We start from the raw sequence: 19,181 nt of genomic DNA, 5'->3' as shown, positions 1-19,181 counted from the left end.
CTCTCTTGTTAAAATAAAGCTGTAAAAACAGTTGAATTGGTTGAAATCATATGATAAATGATGAAATATAATGCAAGAAACATATATTGTAGAAGTTATATAATTGTGACAGCAGTAACGGGTCAAATAGTAAGAAAAAGTGTGTAATGCTAATGTGAAATCAGATACCCCGGTCTGGGGGGGTGGAGCTGTGGGAAGGATGACACGCACACAGCGTAGCGGAGAAAGAAAAGAGGTTGAGAGAAAAGAAGCTACTGAAGCTACTATTTCAGGAAAATAGTAGCTTCATGACCAGTAATCCAATTACAATATACACGTAATTCTAATTATAAATGTGAAATCCAAACAATCCGATCTCAATTCTGGTTATATTGAAGGACTTTTAATCAAAGTCTGGCAGTAATAAGTGTCGAGGACTGTGTGTGAGGTTTACTCTGTCTGGTGTAAATTTATGCCTTTAGGACTTTTTTTAGCTTTATTGCCCAGTTTAAAACACTTATTAGAAAAGTAATCAAACGGGAATCAAATGTAATAAGTTATGTTGCTTTGACAAAGTGATTAAAATAATTACACTACCTTTTACATTTTGTAACAGAGTAACCGGTAAAGTAACCTTCCCAACACTAATGACTAATGATTCGGATGGATGACAATGATAAATTGTGCGTTGAATGTGAAACAGATACAGACGCTACAAGATAAATGGTACTAAAGAAAGAAACGAAAGCCTATGGAAGATAGAGAAAGGAACAAGTTGTATGTCTGGTTGGTGTATGTCTGTGAGAGAAAGGCAAGTCCAGAATCAGCTTTTAATAAAAGCTTTGCATGGAACATTGAAAGCATTTGGACGGGGTGCAGGGGAGGCACATTTTGGAAGGACAGTTGGGTGCAATTAAATATAGTTTAAGAGAGTTCAAGTGAATAAAAGAATAACAGCAAATACTAAAGGATTGAAATGTTGAAATATATGAATGCCATTTAAGAGCAGCGGGATACGAAGGAGCAAATGTCTAGTCTAGTTTCATATAAATAATGCCGTGTATTTAGGCTTCTTCTTTGATCTAACATGATTCATGTGTGGTTTCCGACTGAGTTTATGATCTATTATCATCATTGTAGAGCATTTAACCCTTCAGCTGAGTGCAAGTAATTGGCTGATTCAATTGTAAATACACAGGAGTAGTTAAAGAATGAGCAAAATTTGCTTGTGGGTCCCCAGGGGTGTGCAACTAATCCAATTACCTGACACACAGTAAATTGTTGACAACCTGCTGATAGCTTCTCCACTGACAGAAGCTTGTCATTCTGACTCCATCTTGCTCCTGCAAAAGGCTGACTGAGCGATGTTGCAGGGCCTCATTGGCGACGCTTTTGTCTACTTGATGTTCTAAAGAATGGACAGCGCCTCCTCTTACCAGAGATGGTAAAAATTTTGAACAACATGCCTCTTCCCAAGAATAAGAAAATGCTCTTGTCTTTGGGGAACTACTGCAGGCAGTGGATTTACGAGTAAGCTGCTATGGACTCAGTCTTGCAGGCAGCCACAGCCCAATCTGCTCCTCCAACTGTGCTATGGACTGAGGAAATGTACAAAGCTTTTCATGGACTGAAACATGCACTCTCCGTAGCCCCAGCCTGGGGCCTGCCAGATTATCTTCAGCCGATTCACCTGCTCGTACATTAGAGGGTTGGCTGTGCTACAAGCATCCTGGTGCAGAAACATGGGTCTCATTGCCGGCCTGTTGTGTATTATTCGTCTTGGCTTTTGCCTGTAGTCCTTGGCACGCCAGGTTTTTTTTTTTTTAGATAAGTGGCTTCAGTTGCCACCATGATTGAAAAATCCTCTCCCATTGTACTAGGTCAGGTCTGTGTGGTGCATGGTTCTCATTCAGTATTAAAATGTTGTGTTTTTTTTTTTCTCTTTATAATTAACATTTGAAATGATGAAAGCATTTGCAAATGACAGGGTAATGGAAAATGTAAACCATACTTTGGGGTTTCATTTGACCTCTTTAAGACGTTCTGCTACTCAGCATATGACGACAGCGCGTTGCTCAGGATAAGAGGTGATCATTCTTTCCAGTTCCCACATATCTTTGAAACACCTCTTTAAATCCAGCCACTCTCCCTCCTGATTGAGGCAGAAAATGAGCATGATTGCCTTGCTATTTATTGAGACGAGCATGTAGACCATCTGATAACAAACACGTTGCTGACTATGCCATAGTGAGTGACTGGGTAGTGATAGAAGTTTGAGTGTTACCTAATGGTACCTCGGCACAAGCAGCTAAACTGTACAGACTTACAAGAGTGTGTATTCTAGCCAAAGATAAAGTTGCAATCTTGTGATCCTGTGACACATGGAAATGCGTTGGCTGATTCTGCAGTCAAACAAGCTGCCGTTTCCTCTTTCTCCATGGTACGTCAATGTATCTCCTAACAACCCACAAGTCTGATTTGTAAACATTTGGTTGTGTGTCTTTCCTCGGTCTATCCTGCTGGTACATATTACTCCTGGGCCCACACATGGAGGAAAAGGGGGGATAAATCAATGGCTTGGACACAAAATAACAAAAGAAATATGGGTAAATGAATAACACTATAATAAGGCTCCATATACAGCAGTGGATATTTTATTAAACGAATAAAACTTTTACTTTTTCCAATAAATGATTTAGTTGTTTTTGGAAGGATTAGGATGAAGAAATGGAATAATTAACTCAAAGATAAATCAACGAAAGTTTTAAATTTCTCTATTAATTCCTTCTAAAAAACCCAACATGAATGAAATTTCTCTATCCAATTTGCATTCCTTTTGTTCATTTCATTAAACTTGTACTTTTTAAACTTCAAATCTTTCTTCCTGTTTTATTTTGGTTGACTTCCAAGTAACTGGTCAAGAAAACCAAGAGAGAAGGTAATGTAGGGAAGTGTGACCAAAATAGGGAAGAAAGTATGAACAGTGACAAAATGTAAACCATACTTTGGGGTTTTATTCGACCTCTTTAAGACGTTCTGCTACTCAGCATATGACGACAGCGCGTCGCTCAGGATAAGAGGTGATCATTCTTTCCAGTTCCCACATATCTTTGAAACACCTCTTTAAATCCAGCCACTCTCCCTCCTGATTGAGGCAGAAAATGAGCATGATTGCCTTGCTATTTATTGAGACGAGCATGTAGACCATCTGATAACAAACACGTTGCTGACTATGCCATAGTGAGTGACTGGGTAGTGATAGAAGCTTGAGTGTTACCTAATGGTAATGTAATGGGAAATTGCTGATCACTCAATAAACACACAAAGAGAGCATTGTCAGGTTATGGAATAATGTAATCAAATAATACAATAGAAGTATAATGCATCATAGTTCTGGAGACAAAGATACATACCACCTAGCTATCTTTTCTTTGTCTGAAAGGTTGGCACTTAACCAGTCCCTTGTACAGAATTTAAGACATCTGTTTACTAACCTTACAGGTCAGGAACCAACCCTCAGATAGAAACATAAGTCAAAAGTTCAGCTAACCTAGGGACAGTCTTTCTTCACAACCATATATGACAGTACATAAGCACCAAGTAGCATCACAAAATAACATTACTACTATATTAAATTAAGGACAAACCACACTATCCTCTAAAAGCTTATCAGTTTTACACATAAACATCGACATAACTACAGTTTATCTTATCACTGGCTCAGGTAAGGGTATAACAGAATAAACTTAACTGTTAAACACACAACTGCCTCATCTTACACAGCAAAGAACTAAGTTTAGAATAGACATAGCACACACAAACTAACACTAAACTGAACTTAAACACTATCTGAAACATGTATGATATATTTAAGGGATATATCAAATGATAACCTATTATTCAGTTTTCTTTTACAGTACCTCGGCACAAGCAGCTAAACTGTACACACTTACAAGTGTGTGTATTCTAGCCAAAGATAAAGTTGCAATTTTGTGATCCTGTGACACATGGAAATGCGTTGACTGATTCTGCAGTCAAACAAGCTGCCGTTTCGTCTTTCTCCATGGTACGTCAATGTACCTCCTAACAACTCACAAGTCTGATTTGTAAACATTTGGTTGTGTGTCTTTCCTCGGTCTATCCTGCTGGTACATATCAACGAAAGTTTTAAATTTCTCTATTAATTCCTTCTAAATAACCCAACATGAATGAAATTTCTCTATCCAATTTGCATTCCTTTTGTTCATTTCATTAAACTTGTACTTTTTAAACTTCAAATCTTTCTTCCTGTTTTATTTTGGTTGACTTCCAAGTAACTGGTCAAGAAAACCAAGAGAGAAGGTAATGTAGGGAAGTGTGACCAAAATAGGGAAGAAAAAGGTATGAACTTTTTGTTCATTTCATTAAACTTGTACTTTTTAAATTTCAAATCTTTCTTCCTGTTTTATTTTTGGTTGACTTCCAAGTCACTGGTCAAGAAAACCAAAAGAGAGAGTAATATAGGGAAGTGTGACCAAAATGGGGAAGAATAAAGTATAAACTGTGACAGCCTTTGTGGTAAAGATGACTCAGAGTCTTGTGACAGCACTAGGATTTCAGGGTACTATAAAAGAGAGATTGCCCAAAATAATGATGGAAATTTTAAACTGATGAAATTGAGATGCTCTGAAAGTAAAGTTCGGCAGTATTGTAGTTCCTCTTTCTCACAGTGGTATTGCAAAATTACCACAATAATCTGGGTTTGTCTCCTATCCTAACTCATGCTGCCCTCGCTCCACCTGGCGAGGGTTCAAAATTGCCCAAGATCCAGAGGTCTACCTCCCCCGAGGATGGCTCGATTCCTTGTAATCGATTCCTGGGGTGAGAGGAGACTGCTTGTGAGATCGTGAGGAGATGGTGTGATATTCCCATGGGAAGAGGATATAGTATTGAAAAACACGAAAGATACCATAGGGTAAAGATAAATATAAATAAAGGAAAAATAAATAAAACGATAAATGAATAATACCAATGAATGTCACGTTTGGGAGACTGGAGAGTCTCAGATTGAATGCAGAATAACAAAATGGGACGAGGTCGTTGCAAACCTTTAATTGACAAGTCTGATATAATGAGATGTACAAATTGCGTCGTCATGAAGTACTAATGGAGAATACCTTTGATACCCAACAATGCCACTCTGCTCTGGACTGATGAATACCTGACTGAGGATGTTAACTACTAACTGAACTAATACTAACAGAAACATGGAGGGAGTGTCATTCAAAGGACCCTATTCATTTATTGCATATGGTGATCCTGTATTCATCAAGTCTCTTTCAAAGTCTCCGTCTCCTAGGTGGAAAGGACAACTCCAGGCACTGTTGACAACAGCAGCAGCGGTAAAGGGCAGGCAGAGAGCCATGTGGGTCCATGCCATTCAAGCTAAACTGCTAGCAGGTGCTAGAACCAGAAGAGGGTTTTCCACACACCAAAACAGACAGTAGCTGAGTAGTTTCACCTGGCCAAGCCCAAGCCTGGGTGACACTCCACCAAATTCTCCAAATTCCCCAAATTTCTCAGAAAGAAGACATTGTGTGGAAGGAAGGCTACACTCAGGACTGAGGGTGGACCCCAGACAACGCAAAAGAAGAAGAGGAGGACCGACAAGCACCGAAGTGCTTAGCAGGAAACCAGTGGTTTGAGGGCCAAAGAGTGGTTTGGAGAATTGACAGGACTGTACATGCTAACTGACCCTTGTCTGTCCCCAAGATAGGACAGGAGTCATGGTAATAAACCATATATTTGAATATACAGGTCAGGCATCCATGAGCCTAGTCCTCCATAGATGTGAACAAGAGTTACATGGCTTAGATGTAACTGACCCTGAACAGACTTTTAAGTAGAGAAGGTGGAATTGACACTTTGGTAATAAGGAGAGACTACACAGGACCCCACTGGGTCGTAGCCCCAGAACTACTTTATGTGTGCTCTTTTAAATTGCCAGGCTGATAGTGCAACCACTGTTATGGTTTTTAGACAAATCCCTGGAGCCAGAAAATAGTACGCATGTGAAGAGAATCACTACTGCTGTTCAAGTCACTCAGCATTGGTGATAATGGTTTGGATTTGATGTATGATGACCTCCGATGGTTTGAAGTTTGGGTTCCACCAGGTAATATCTTTGATGAAATATGAATAAAGATGAAAATGTTTTAAAAAAAACCATGACATGTTGGTAAAAATGTTTCATAAGTGATTCATAAGTGTATCCTTATGTATGTGAACTAAGAGGTAAACATCATATTATAACTGCAGAACATAATTTTGAATTTTGTCATATATGTTTTCTATTGAGTTTGTTAATGAATTATTCTTATAGTTAAATTTGTTTGCTAATGCAATAATCATTTAGTGTTTTACTAGACTGCAAATAGTCTTAGGAATGCATATTTTTGGTCTTTACTACATATTCCACTCAATCCAATTCAATCAGGTAATTCGAATATATTGTCAATCTATATACCTAGTAGTATGTACTCACATGGATGTACATGACTTTCATTGACCATTGATTGACTTTTTTTGTTTCTTAGTACATATTTCAGATTATCACTGCATAATCCAATCACTAGAATTTAAAAAAAAAAAAAAAAATTCCATATGGTTATTTTGATTGATCCTATGATTGATCTTAATGCTTATACACCACTTCAACAATCTGGTTACGTGGTACTGGACGATACATTATTAGATCATATTTGTAATCGATTCTATACATTATTCACACACTGACACAGACATGAGAAGTGTAACTTACCTGGCTGGTCTCTGTTCCAGTTGGTGTAGGACACTACATCCCCGCTGAGCCAGTGGAATAAGCCGGCGGTGCCGTGATCACTGAGGCCGATCCAGAAATCTCCAGAACGACCGAACACCAGGCTGCTGGCAAAGGCCTGTTCGAACCTTTTAAGATTTTAAGAGGCTATTAGGGACTAAGAAACACACTGTGATATCTTTTAATCCCAGCAAAGGAGTCCATCTGTTTGTCAGTGTTTGTGTTGCAGTACACACCTATTGGTAATAGTAACAAGGGCAGCATCTTTACTCTCACAGGACTTCTTGGCCTCATCAAAGGTGGCCAGAGCTTCTTCAACCCAGTAACAAGCTGGACTGTGCCACTTCCAGCCCTGAAAGGAGAGAAGAGGATATTATGGAAAAAATTAGAACAATTCCTTTAAAAAAAAAACTTCTACTAAGGCTGCGCAACTCCTTGAATTTATTAATTCAATCATTTATTATCTGGTTCTGGATGTGCATCAATGAACACATGGGGATAGACAATCATGTTGATTTTTGGATAATGCCTAAATCCCCACAATATTGATGGTTTGCACATGGAAGGGTAATGAAAAACTTAAATTGAGTCAGACTCATGACCACTGGGTTATGGGCATTTAAATTTATCATGTTCTTGCAGCAGCACCTACATAAGTGAAAATGTCTAAAGTTAAATGCAATTTATGGTAGTTCCATGGCAATTTATAGGCCAAAACAACAACTTATTGGAACAGGTAAAGGAAAATAGAGCATCAAATAGCATAGTGATGATATGCTAGACATTTCCATTTGGATAGAAATGTTTTATGTGTTTGACCAAGGAATTCGGGGGAAAAAAAATCAGAAAGAAGGGATTTTCTCCATTGCCTCACACTGTAAACATACAGTGCTTTATAAATTCCATGTGGTGATATCACAACTCCGAACCAGGAAAAAGTAACCACTTATTCCTTGACCCTAAACCTATCCTTCCACCAAATTTCATTAACATCTGTTGAGTGATTTTAAACATATCCTGCTAATAGACAGATGGCCCAACAAACAAAACCTAAAACATAACCTCCTTTGCGCAGCTAAAAAGCAATTTTTTTTTTTTTAACAGTCAAAACAAAAGTGAGACCATTAAATCCAGTCCACTGTATCTCAGATGCAGGATACAAAGAACAAGTCTAAGCATGCAGAAATAACTTTTCCCTGGCCTCAATCCCTCCTGCCAGCTCATGTACTGTAGTTGTGGACGTGTACAGACGCAGAGCCGAGCCAACACACAGAAGGTCACGGGGGGTGAGATTGTGCATGAGTATGATAGCAAGAGACAGTTCGTATACAGCTTTGTGTGAATAAGCTCAACCTCTGTCTTTTTGCACAACCACTTTTGGAATCTGGACAGAAACCTCAAAGATTACAGCTGCTGGGGAGGCTTGATCTGTTGAAACTCTTGTCTCCTTTACATTCTTCCCTGTCTTTGCTTTTTCTGTCTCACGCTCATAATGTCATGCACTCAGTGTTGAACAATAGCGTATTCCCAGTAATATATAGCAATAATAAAAGGATTCTTCCTTGTGTGTGGTAATGTTATGAAATACTAAACCTGATACCACCAATATGACCATTACCTGTCATACTGAAGCTGAAACATCCAAACACTATATTCCTCTACATACCCTCAATTAGATTTTGTCAGTCAGAATTATTAAATCATGAAACAGTGAATTGAATTATTGTAGGTGGTTACTATTATAAATATTCCCACAACTACTTTGATTTTTTCAAGCAAAACACTGACAAAAACATTAGACAGGGCTGAGCAAAGTCTTGTTTGGGATCCTAAGCAGCAAAACAGGAATGTTTTTGTATAGAAACTACACATGTATATGGAATATTATAACTTTAGGGCACATTTTCTAGTTTTGTTTTTGTGCCTCAAGAATGTGTTATTTGCTATAATTCCAGTTCAATTATTTTAGGGGTCCCCTGGTGGCTGAGGGGTCCTCAACAGCTGCGTCCGCCTCAGGCTGCCTCTGACATTAGAGAACTGTTATTCACACATGAGGCAACAGAGTTATTCTGATAATAAAACCACCATCTTTGGAAGTAGAAAGCAAAAAAGACATACTTCCGTGAGGAGTTACTGCTTCAGTGATTACAGTAATGAGCAATCCATTACTTTTTTTTTCAGAAATGAGCGCAGCGCTGGATGGGGTAAATGGTTTGGGGATCATGTGGTTTAACGTTGCCGCAGCAGTCAGCACGCCACTACTCGGTCATTGTTGTTTCACATGTTGCGTGAAGTGAGCTCATCTGCTGGAGACAAACCGCATCGCCACAGAGCCCTGCAGCGAGTGCCATGTCAAATGACCCCTGTCACATTACCACCCATGATGCCCCCCGTCCCCCAGGGAGAGGGGTAAAGATTCATTACACCAAACAAATGTTCTTTCCATACACAGATCTTTGTCGGATGTAACAGCTGAGAATCAGCACGACCCTCAACCTCAAATCATTTACATCATAAATCAACACTTTGCTAGAAATATAACATTTCTTAGGGGCATAGATTAACACAGACACACACTTTGATTTATTTTCTCACTATGATTATCCCCTATGTCCCACATTACTGAAAAAAATCCCACTAAATGTAGTGAACATTTTCAAGCGATGGTCAGGTAGGGGCTTGTCAGGTATGAGAGGCGTAAAGGCTCATACGGAGAGAATTATGAACCGTAAAATCAGAGACAGATGTAGATGGATCCGCCAGATGGGATTTAATTTGCCATGTGGGTACAAGTAGTGGGCATGATAGTGCATATTCATGTTGTATCTGCTGTATACACTTGTTGAGTGAAAACAAACAATATGTCCCGATTCAATGGCTTGAAAATAAGTATTCCAGGTTTTGTTTTGTGTTTTGGGAAATGGAAAATTACGTGTTAAGCTATGGGAAGTGTGTGTGTTAGTCCAGGGTTGAGTGTGGTGCCTGTTCAAATTCCCAAGTCTTAAGAGAGTGATTTATATTACAGCTACAGACTGGGGGCAGACTAATGGACCAAGTGGAGGGGTGAGAGATGGAGGGGAACTCTAGGAAAAATGTCAAAGATAAAGTAATGATTGAAATATTTAGAATAATAATTATACTCCCACCAACACTACAGACAGTTAGCAGCTGTAATCAGAGCACTGAAGGCCTGCAGTAGATCTGAATAGAGTCTATATGGAATAAAACAGATGGATATAGGGAAGATATATCTACATCTTGTCCAGAATAAAAACATTTTTTCAGTGATCTTAATAAAGTATAAACAACAGATGAAGAGTGCAGCACTAAACGCAGAGAGAAAAAAAGAGTCATACTAGTTTGCACTCTTGGTGCTGCGGTTTCCCATCACTCTTTGTTCCCGGTTTCTTACAGATGGAGGGCAGATTCAGATTACAAGGGCTGTCATCCCAGCGGCCCGCCTGCACATGTAAGCAAGACACAAACAGAGAGAGAGAACACAGCTGCTAAATATATATACAAACGGAGGAGACTTGTAGACAGTGAGAGTCCGTTTCTGTGAAGTGATTAAGGCCCTGAGATTCAGGGGTCAGTGAGAGGGTGCGAGAAGGGGGGTCACTCACAGCTCCCCAGATGGAGACGCAATCTTCCTGAGTGTTGAGGAAGTTGTTGGGTTCAAAGGGGTGCCAGTAAGTGAAGATGACGGGTGTGTGGTCAGTCCATTGGAAGTCCATTTGCATATCAGTGTCGTGGAGCCCTATCCATAGCTGGTCAATGTCTGACAGAGGACACATGTAGGAAAGCAGAAATGAAGTTATAAATGAGATTAAAGTTCCAGCTATGACCCTGTTATAAAATAAGTCTTATAAAAAAAACTTTTCCATGAGGTTTAATAACTGAGTTGGAGCATTTCCATGACCTAAAAATCTGATTCCTCACTTCATGTGCCTCAGTTTCTAGGGGTGAACTGTCGGGTTTCTGCTACATTTGAGCTTGCTGTGGAGATGTGGGCATATACTGTAGGAAAATAGTTGGAACATACCATTTCAAGAAGTTAATATTTTACAGAAATATTTACTTTTGTCAACAAAAAAAATATCTAAATGTATCAGAAAGCTCTATTTTTTTTCAGATTGCACACTGAGGAAAGTACAGCTGAAACATCGGTATGTTTTGCTCCCCTGTGCTAAAAATAGAAACTGAAAAAACAGAAGAAAAAAAAAAACAGCATTCCAATAAACGTATGATGTAGACTGTTTTTGATCCTGCTGGACATCAACGTGAGTTACATGCACACATGCTTTCACTTTTTGTCCTGATAGAGTATTCTTCTTTCTACATTTATATAGAAAGACACCAAAATTCCTTCTAGACACCATCTAGAATAAATCTGTCAAACTGTTCATTGTATTCCTTAATTTTAACCAGTGGCTACATTAAAGCAGTGAACTAGCACATTCATTTTTGACTCCTGATAGTTATGTTATTCAGAGGGAAAGGTAAAGACAGGTAAAAGAAGAAATTAGCAAATCACCTTTCTTCAGGTTGCGGATGATGAACTCTAACTCAGGGAGGGTGTGGATGCTGACCAGGTTGGCTTCCATCTTCTGGCAAGTTTTCTGAGCCGTATCCCAGTCAATCTTCTCTGAAGTCAGCTTGTAGCAGCCTGCCTGGAAAGCCTGCCAGCCTACGTCACACTCATATTTCTCATCATCTGCCCACGAGTCTGTGTGGTAGCAAAGAGATAAAGCCCATCAAATTGTAAGAGTCTGGCACTGTGGCAGGACTGTAACTGTTGAATTTTACTTTAATGGACTAATTCAACTACCAATACACTGACCAGTAGTGAAGGGGTCTAGGGTGGCATTGGGCCTCTTCTTGCAGACATACGGAAGAGCAACTGAACAATCACGGTTTTGCCAACGACCCGATGACTCCGTCCTAAGCACAGCACAGTTCTCCTCATCGGCATGGTTTGGCTGGTCTGCAGTTGGAGAGTAAGGAAGAAAAACTCTTCAGAACATTATTGATGCAGAGGTGCCCTTGTTCAAGGCACTTAACCCCTAAATAATCTGGTGGTCAGCAGTAAAAGACTGTGGTTGCACTGGAAGCCCGCCAAGTGAGTATTTGAACTTCAAGTGCAGAGTGTAGCTAAAAATGAGCAAGCATGGCTGTTCAGCCTTCAGTGGGAAATAAATGTTCAAAAAAAAAGATGACAGATACTTCAAGCTTTAAAAAGACAGAAAGGAGTGTGTTGTTTTTGCAGTCTAACCTTGCTCCCAGTTGAGATATTTGAGCGGCGAGGAGTCGGCCCACTGCCAGCCTCCATTGATGTCCAGGTCATTGAGGCCAATCCACAAAGCAGCACTGTAGCCAGTCAGTAAACCTAAAAAACACCCGGACAACAACTCTCTCAGATGAAATAAAATATGACAAATGCAAAAAAAAAAATAAAAAAATAAACCCACAGTTCTCTGTGTAATTATGTGAACGATGACACAATAAAAGAAAGCACAGAACAGAGCGCCTCCATTGAAGCCAGATAATCCCCCCAGTTAGCCATCATTTCAACTGCCAACACTGTACTGTGCAGATGAAAGAATGGTTATATAAGAGTAGCAAAGTGAGGATTAATATTGGTAACAGGGTCACAACATCCAAAAAATCAATTCTTGCTGATGGGAGAGAGCTGATGGGGAGAAAACTTGGAAGTCTGAACTGCTGTTGGCACTACAGGAAAGATCATTTAAATCGGCTATTAAATCCCATAATTTTCTTTCTTTTGAGATCTGCACAACAAATTTCATGGCAATAAATGGTTAGTGCCAAATGATAACAACCCCTACTATGGGCCAAACCACCCTGCCAGAAATGTGCAATATGTAGCATAATTGGGCATACATTATTACTTAACTTATTTGATATCTGGTCATTTGGACATTTTAAAATAACTATTCAAACATTTTAACAAAATGCAAGCTCAAATAAGTATATATACTCTTGTTCTTCACTTGTAAATATATTCTTATTTATAGTTATTTTACTCTTTTTACTTAGTGTGCTCTTTTATGTCTTATTCTGCTATTTTCTTCTCCAACTGTGCTGTATCACCAAGTCAAATTCCTATGTACATTTGGTGAATAAAGCAATTCTAATTCTGAGGAGCTACAATAAGAGTGGATGCCCCTGCACATATTTGTATGTGTGTATGTGTGCATTGACTTTTACCGTTGATGTAGGTCTGCTCATGCAGCTTGGTGATGCTTAGCAGGTCTGCCCCCTGCTGCTGGCAACTGATCCGAGCCTCGCTCCATGACAGCGTAGCCTGGAAATTAAACTGGTAACAGCTGTCTGTCAGCGGGTCAGTATCCCAGAAGGTCTCACAGCCATTACCTGACAGTGAAGGGGAAGGAGATAAAAAAGTCAGTTTAGAAGCAAGGGAAGGAAGCAGGAGGAAACATGAGTAAAATAAATAGTTTGGGTGAGAGGAATTTGTGGTGAAGCTCACTGAGTTTCTGGTAGTTTTTTCAGACAGGTATAAAATACAGTCCTCAGCATACAAAGTGATAACTCACTCTTAACCGGACAGAACCCCCAGCGCTCGTCCTTCCCGTAGTCGAAGGTGGTGGCGCACCAGAGGTGACCGTCCTCGCGCCCGATGCTGGTGCAGCTGTGGAACCACTGGCCGTCGTACAGGAAGGGCAGGTAGCAGGGACGACCATGAGAGTTCCCCTGGATTGTATAGATCTCTGGGGAGCAAACAGAGGAGGAGATTTAAATCACCACATGTAGCAGCGGAGACAGGCTTCACTTGTGTTGTCTAAAATTATGGCTGTGAACTGTGCTGAACTGAAATACCTTATCTGTTTTCTCAGTGACTTGTATAATCAAACACACGGTGAAAACAGTGGATAATGTTACAGTTAAAACAGTAAAGTGGTCAAATGGTGGTCAGCAGAAGGAAGAGGGAAAAAAAAGCAGATTATTAAGCAAATTAACTTTTAACTTCATGTTTATAATATTTATAATATTTATATTCCAGAGCAGAATCTTTTAAAGATCACGTGCACATTTTGAACCAGGCTTTTGAACTAATAATCTATATCTGATCTCTAAAGTTTAAAAAAATACCCCTAGGTTGGTGTTTTAGTCTACATTCCACATGTATAGCATTTTTAAAGGGCAACAAAGACAGAGAGAGAGAGGGAGAGAGGCTGGGTCTGTAGTGTTACCAAAACACATTAGGCCAATGGAAAGTAGGACATGTTAAACGAGGGAGGAAAGATTTCTGAAGCTCCCTCCCTGACTTCCCTCTCTGCTCCACCGCTGGCTGGCTGGCTGGCTGGCTGCATTGGAGCTACTCCTCGGCTAACTATGTCAGAGGCATTCCTCTCCAGCAGTGAGTCGACTTCACAAAGAAAACTTGTGTAGATCCGCACTTGAAAGTTAAAAAACGCCAACGTACCCAATTCCCTCGGCACAAAAAGGTAAAAGAGACTTCGAAGTGGAAAGATAAAGAAGAAAGCGAAGGGAGATTTTCGGGTCTTTACGGCAGATCTGGGTTTAATTGCAGTCAACCTGAGCCTGTTAATTACAGACTGGTATGGCTGACTGGGTCTCACAGTATAGTTCGTCAATGAACAACTGTGACATGAGTGGCAGTGACAGCGGAAATGAGGCTTAGCTGCGAACCACCATGGTTTGATTTAATCTGGACTGAAAACTACATCTAAATACAAATATACTTGAGGGCAAGGACGACTCCGTCTGTTTACTGGAGTTTACAAACACCGGCAATGTTATCCTTGGCTTTCTGACTGGCAGGAAGCCACTTGTCCTCAAAGATTTCCTAAAAGCAACACTGCTATATCCATTTGATCAGATACAGCTGTGGCATCCACAACAGTAAGTCTATCTGCCGCTTTGAGGCAGCACAACATATAGTGCGGTGCAGGCGCAGCTCACATCTGTATGACTACAGGTGAGCTGCTTCATTTGGGGAAACTCCATTTAACTGAGAATAATTTGCAAAGGGGTGCAATACCAGCGATCTCATTTACATGTCCACAGGATAACTGATTTTAAAAATGAAAGAATTTCAAAGGAAATCTTGAAGTTATCAAGATTATCTTGATTTTTGAAACATTCTAGAGAAAACACAGGTAAACACTAAGCACTGATCTGCAGTAATCCATGCAAATCTAAATCTCTGTGATGAAAGAATGCTCACCGCGATATGCTTTAGTGCACAGGTCCCGAACACCACCATGCAGTGACCATTTAGAAGGGGCGGAGGTGGAGGACGCGTTCCAAAACAAGGGCGAGGGAAGGTAGGTATTGAGGTTTTCCAGCACTTGGGCACAGTTCCAGGTCCAGCGTACTCTGGGGGGCTCGCGGTCACAGGTGTACACACCCAGAGGAGACTTGGCCCACCTGGAGGTGTAGTTGCCAGTGGTCAAGCCGAGGCACAGTGAGGAGCCCAGGTTGAACAGGCGACCCCGCGTTACCCACTTCCAGCGCTGGCTGTCGTCCTCGCAGGAGGATGACAGGATGAGGGAGTGATCTCGCACCCCGAGGCACCCATTGGCGCCCTCATGGAAGAAGGCAAACTCGTCAGAGTCCGCCGGTGCTGTGCAGAGAGGGGGGAAACAATAGCATCAGTCGATAATGCAGATGAAAACAGGATTCCATGTTAGCAGCTGATGTGAGCAGAGAACAGGCCGGCGTTTGGATCAATATCTCCATTAATGGATACAATACTGTGTTAGAACTAGCTTCAGCTGTGGCCTCTGGTGTCCCTTCAGTGGTATTAATCCTCTAATAAACCTGCAATAACCCTAAAAAACATGCATACACATAATATGACAAAGCTCTCAGCAGGAAGTAATTGCAGAAATGTCATGCAATAAACAGTGCAAAGTGGATACACATGTTTGTCCTTTAATGTAGGGTTTGTGATCACAGACGAATAATTTCCAAACCATGCACCAGTTTTCAGGAATTCACCACATTCCAGAAGGTTGACCTGGAATTGCCTCTGGCCTGGTTCGGTATAGTTTGTGGTGTCTATTTCTGTCGGTTTAGACTGTGGAGAGAGCAGCAGTTGGTGGTTTTGGGGGGATAAATATATAAGGATCTTTATCTTGAGAGTGTGACTGATACATTTGACTCATATAACCAAATGTTTTAACATGTCTAAATATGATTAATTTGGTGAAACTGTAATGATCCTCAAGGGTGAAATGGGTTGTTGTTTTCAGTCTGCAGACCTCTCACTACTGTACACTGATGCCTTTATAAGCATTACTTAGCATTAGGAGCTACGGCTGCCTACAAGGTGTTACCCACAGAGCCTGGCAGTATCCTCATATACACTTATACCATAGAAAAACATACAAAAATAAATAAAATGATAACAAAAAACAAAGAGTACTGACAAAAAAAAGTGTTGAACTTAACACATTCAGGGCAGTGGCCGGACGCCAGCCTCAGTGACTGGAATTTCGGGAATAAAACCCAACACCCTTTCTCAAAAAAAAATATGTGGTTTTCCTTCATTCCTGTTTTTCTCTTCTTGAAGCATTTAGAGATTGGTAAACTAGAAGCCAGGACTGCGAATATACTGGCGTGTGGTTATGAGAGTGTGCGAAGGTGGGCGAGAGAAAGAAATACATGTCAGGAGCGTAGGAGTGACTCTAAATTAAGGTCCTGTTCAAAATTATTAAAATATATACATATATATATATATCCGCAAAATAAACACAACTCTCAGATGTGAGATTCAAAGGAGAGAAAGTGAGACCCTCAGCATTCCTACTCGGCGGGCTCCTGTGAGAGGCCAGGAAGTGGGGTAGGTGGGAAAGATCACTGGGCATTTAGCTGAAAAACACCACTCTCATATGTGGCCACTTCAGTCAGCTCAGTCTGTAGAAATCCCTTGTTTCCTCACCTCTCAGCTGAAACACTCCAAACCTCCCGTGGCCGCTTTTATGAACACAGAGACAATGGAGTCTCATCGAGAGCTCCATAAAAACTCCTGTAATCAGGAGGAGACGACCGACACGCCCCTCGTCTTGCACTCGGCCTCTGCGGTTGAGTTTCTCAGAAGCAGTGTTAGCAAACACAGTGAGAGAGCGCGGCGGCAGAGAGGTCCATCTTGAGGTATGTACAGTGTAATCACATATAATCACCACCCTGATCTTTTTATAAAGCAATCCTTTTTTTTTTTTTTTTGTACAATAACACCCAGCTGTAAGGCTTGTTTGCTGCCAGATCATTGTTTCAAGATTCACATCAGAGAAATTGTGTTGCCTAACAGGGACACAAAATCTTTTAAATATTATCAGGGAGCCAAAAACTACATCCAACGAACACAAAACATCTCGGTTTTTTTTCTGTGCCAAACTCTCTTTCCATGAGGCCGTTATTCCAGTCACTCCTATTAATGCAACATAATCCAGAGCTGAATGAAATTCAGGAGAAGACCTGTTTCTGTGGAAAGTCAGAGTCTGGTGTAGCCACTAAAACATCACTGACTTCTGTCAGATCAAAGCCTTCCCGTGTTCCCCTATAACCACTTGATTACAGTATATTTTACATTAAACCCTCAGTATAAATCCCTGTCCTCCCTTCCGCGGTGTAATCCATCTCTGTGCTGCATACATTACAGTGTGATGTCTGCCACAATAACCAATAAGATGTTGATATGCTATAAGCTCAGGATTTAGCTTCCTCTCATCGCGAGCAAAAAGTCATGAGGATGCTCGAACCGCCGCTGTTACACAACAATGCTGACTTGTTAACGAGGCGCAGCTCATGTGCCAGTAAATCAGTCTGATACCATTTAGTCATTTTCACAATAGGAATTAATGCCATCTTTAAAAATAGATCACAGCGTCGGCTTCGGCGGTGCCCGTGGGAAGATTTTCACACCAGCGCCGTCCAAGTAAAAGTCAGAATTAGCCCCTTACGTTGTGTGTTGAATTCACTGCGGTATGTGTAAATATATGAGAAGCTTTTTTGAACTTCTACACAACCTGAAGCTGAAGTTCCAGACAACAAGAAGCAAATTCAAATAGAAGTTTTAAATTCCAGTCTAGAGGGGACACGACTGGATGTTTGATGTGAGAAAAACTCCCGGGCAATCAGAGAGAGTGCAGAATTTCAGATTAACTTTAAGCCATTGAGCCCTGTGAAGGCTAAGCTACAACAGCTCTCCTGCTGTGATCTCATCCTTGTCTTTGTCCTGTCACCCCCCCCCTTTTTTTTTTTCAACGCCGAAGACAGTTTCCTGCCGAAGAGAGAGGCCGAAACCAACGGCCAAGAACAACCGGCACCAGTCGCCAAGAGAGGCAGATATTCCCAGAACTTCCACCTCCTCAATACGGTCATCTATTGGACCAGGTTTGAGGACAATACTTTGGACTGTGGGTGAATAATCAATAGCGTGTCTTGACTTGAAGTGTTATGACTTCAAACTTCTCTATATCGCACTCTTTGGAGGAAGAGTGTGACTCTCTGCAGCTGCCAGAGAGTTAAAACTAACCAAACTGTTTTTCTCCCTTTAATTTACTCATATTTAATCTAAAGATCTGAACTGAAATATGAGCATTAGTTTTTTCCCACAACCTTTCCTTATTTTGACAGATGTCTGTGATAAAAAAAAAAAACAGGCCTTTTAACCGGCCAGTGTGATAAAATGGCAACCAACAAATAGGCAGGAAATTCCAGCCTGCTGTGTTTGTTTCTTTGGTGTTTTATGGTGGTCTGGCCTCTGAGGCAACTCCAAACTGTGGATAGGTTTTACCTCATCCGAGAAGCATGGGAGAGGAGAAAGAGGGCGAGAGAGAAAGAGAGGGGCTATTGGAGAGAAGAGCATATTTGCATTTTGCAGCCACACTCAGAATCAGAGCAAACTCTAACCTCTTCGGAGAGAGTGCAAATCGAATTTAGAAACCAGAGGGAGTGTCAAAACTTTCCATCACTCCCACACTTACGCGCTGTGATAAATGATTATTATGGTAGCGCAGGTTTAACTGTTAAATCAGCATGGGATGAGAGCTGTATCGACTTCTGTGGTTAAATTTTCAAATGAATTTTGATGGGTATTTTTGTGTGAGATCGTTAACACAGCAGTGCTGGAGCTGTTCCACTCATAATGAACATCAGAATCACTTATATTTATAATTTACTTAGTCTGAACTTTCATGCACAAATTAAAAAAGTCACAAATACGTCACTGTGGCAATACACTAACAGGAAGAACCTAATTTCTAAGAAGTTACACAGAGCTTGAAAGATATTTTGTGCGATAAACTGTAGTGGTTGGGAACGGCAATAACATAACAAATCCAGAGAGACAGCATTTCATAAAACAAATCAACAT

The 19,181-nt window shown here is 40.6% G+C and overlaps 1 protein-coding gene across 1 annotated transcript in view; it reads right to left on the bottom strand.

Moving 5' to 3' along the window:
* The window catches only part of mrc2 (mannose receptor, C type 2), a 35,096-nt gene that overhangs the window by 13,589 nt on the left and 2,326 nt on the right, over positions 1-19,181 (bottom strand). The window contains exons 2-11 of the mRNA XM_044332099.1: positions 15,027-15,425; positions 13,372-13,545; positions 13,025-13,189; positions 12,069-12,182; positions 11,637-11,780; positions 11,331-11,522; positions 10,420-10,574; positions 10,153-10,257; positions 7,033-7,148; positions 6,779-6,924 (exon numbers count right to left, since the gene is read on the bottom strand). Coding sequence (XP_044188034.1) covers positions 6,779-6,924; positions 7,033-7,148; positions 10,153-10,257; positions 10,420-10,574; positions 11,331-11,522; positions 11,637-11,780; positions 12,069-12,182; positions 13,025-13,189; positions 13,372-13,545; positions 15,027-15,425 — 1,710 coding nt within the window. The remainder of the gene's footprint in view (positions 1-6,778; positions 6,925-7,032; positions 7,149-10,152; positions 10,258-10,419; positions 10,575-11,330; positions 11,523-11,636; positions 11,781-12,068; positions 12,183-13,024; positions 13,190-13,371; positions 13,546-15,026; positions 15,426-19,181) is intronic.

This window comes from Thunnus albacares, chromosome 17, assembly GCF_914725855.1.
Source record: "Thunnus albacares chromosome 17, fThuAlb1.1, whole genome shotgun sequence".
Lineage (NCBI taxonomy): Eukaryota > Metazoa > Chordata > Actinopteri > Scombriformes > Scombridae > Thunnus > Thunnus albacares.
The sequence above is the reverse complement of the archived record's forward strand: the minus strand, read 5'-3'. Positions and strand labels throughout refer to the sequence as shown.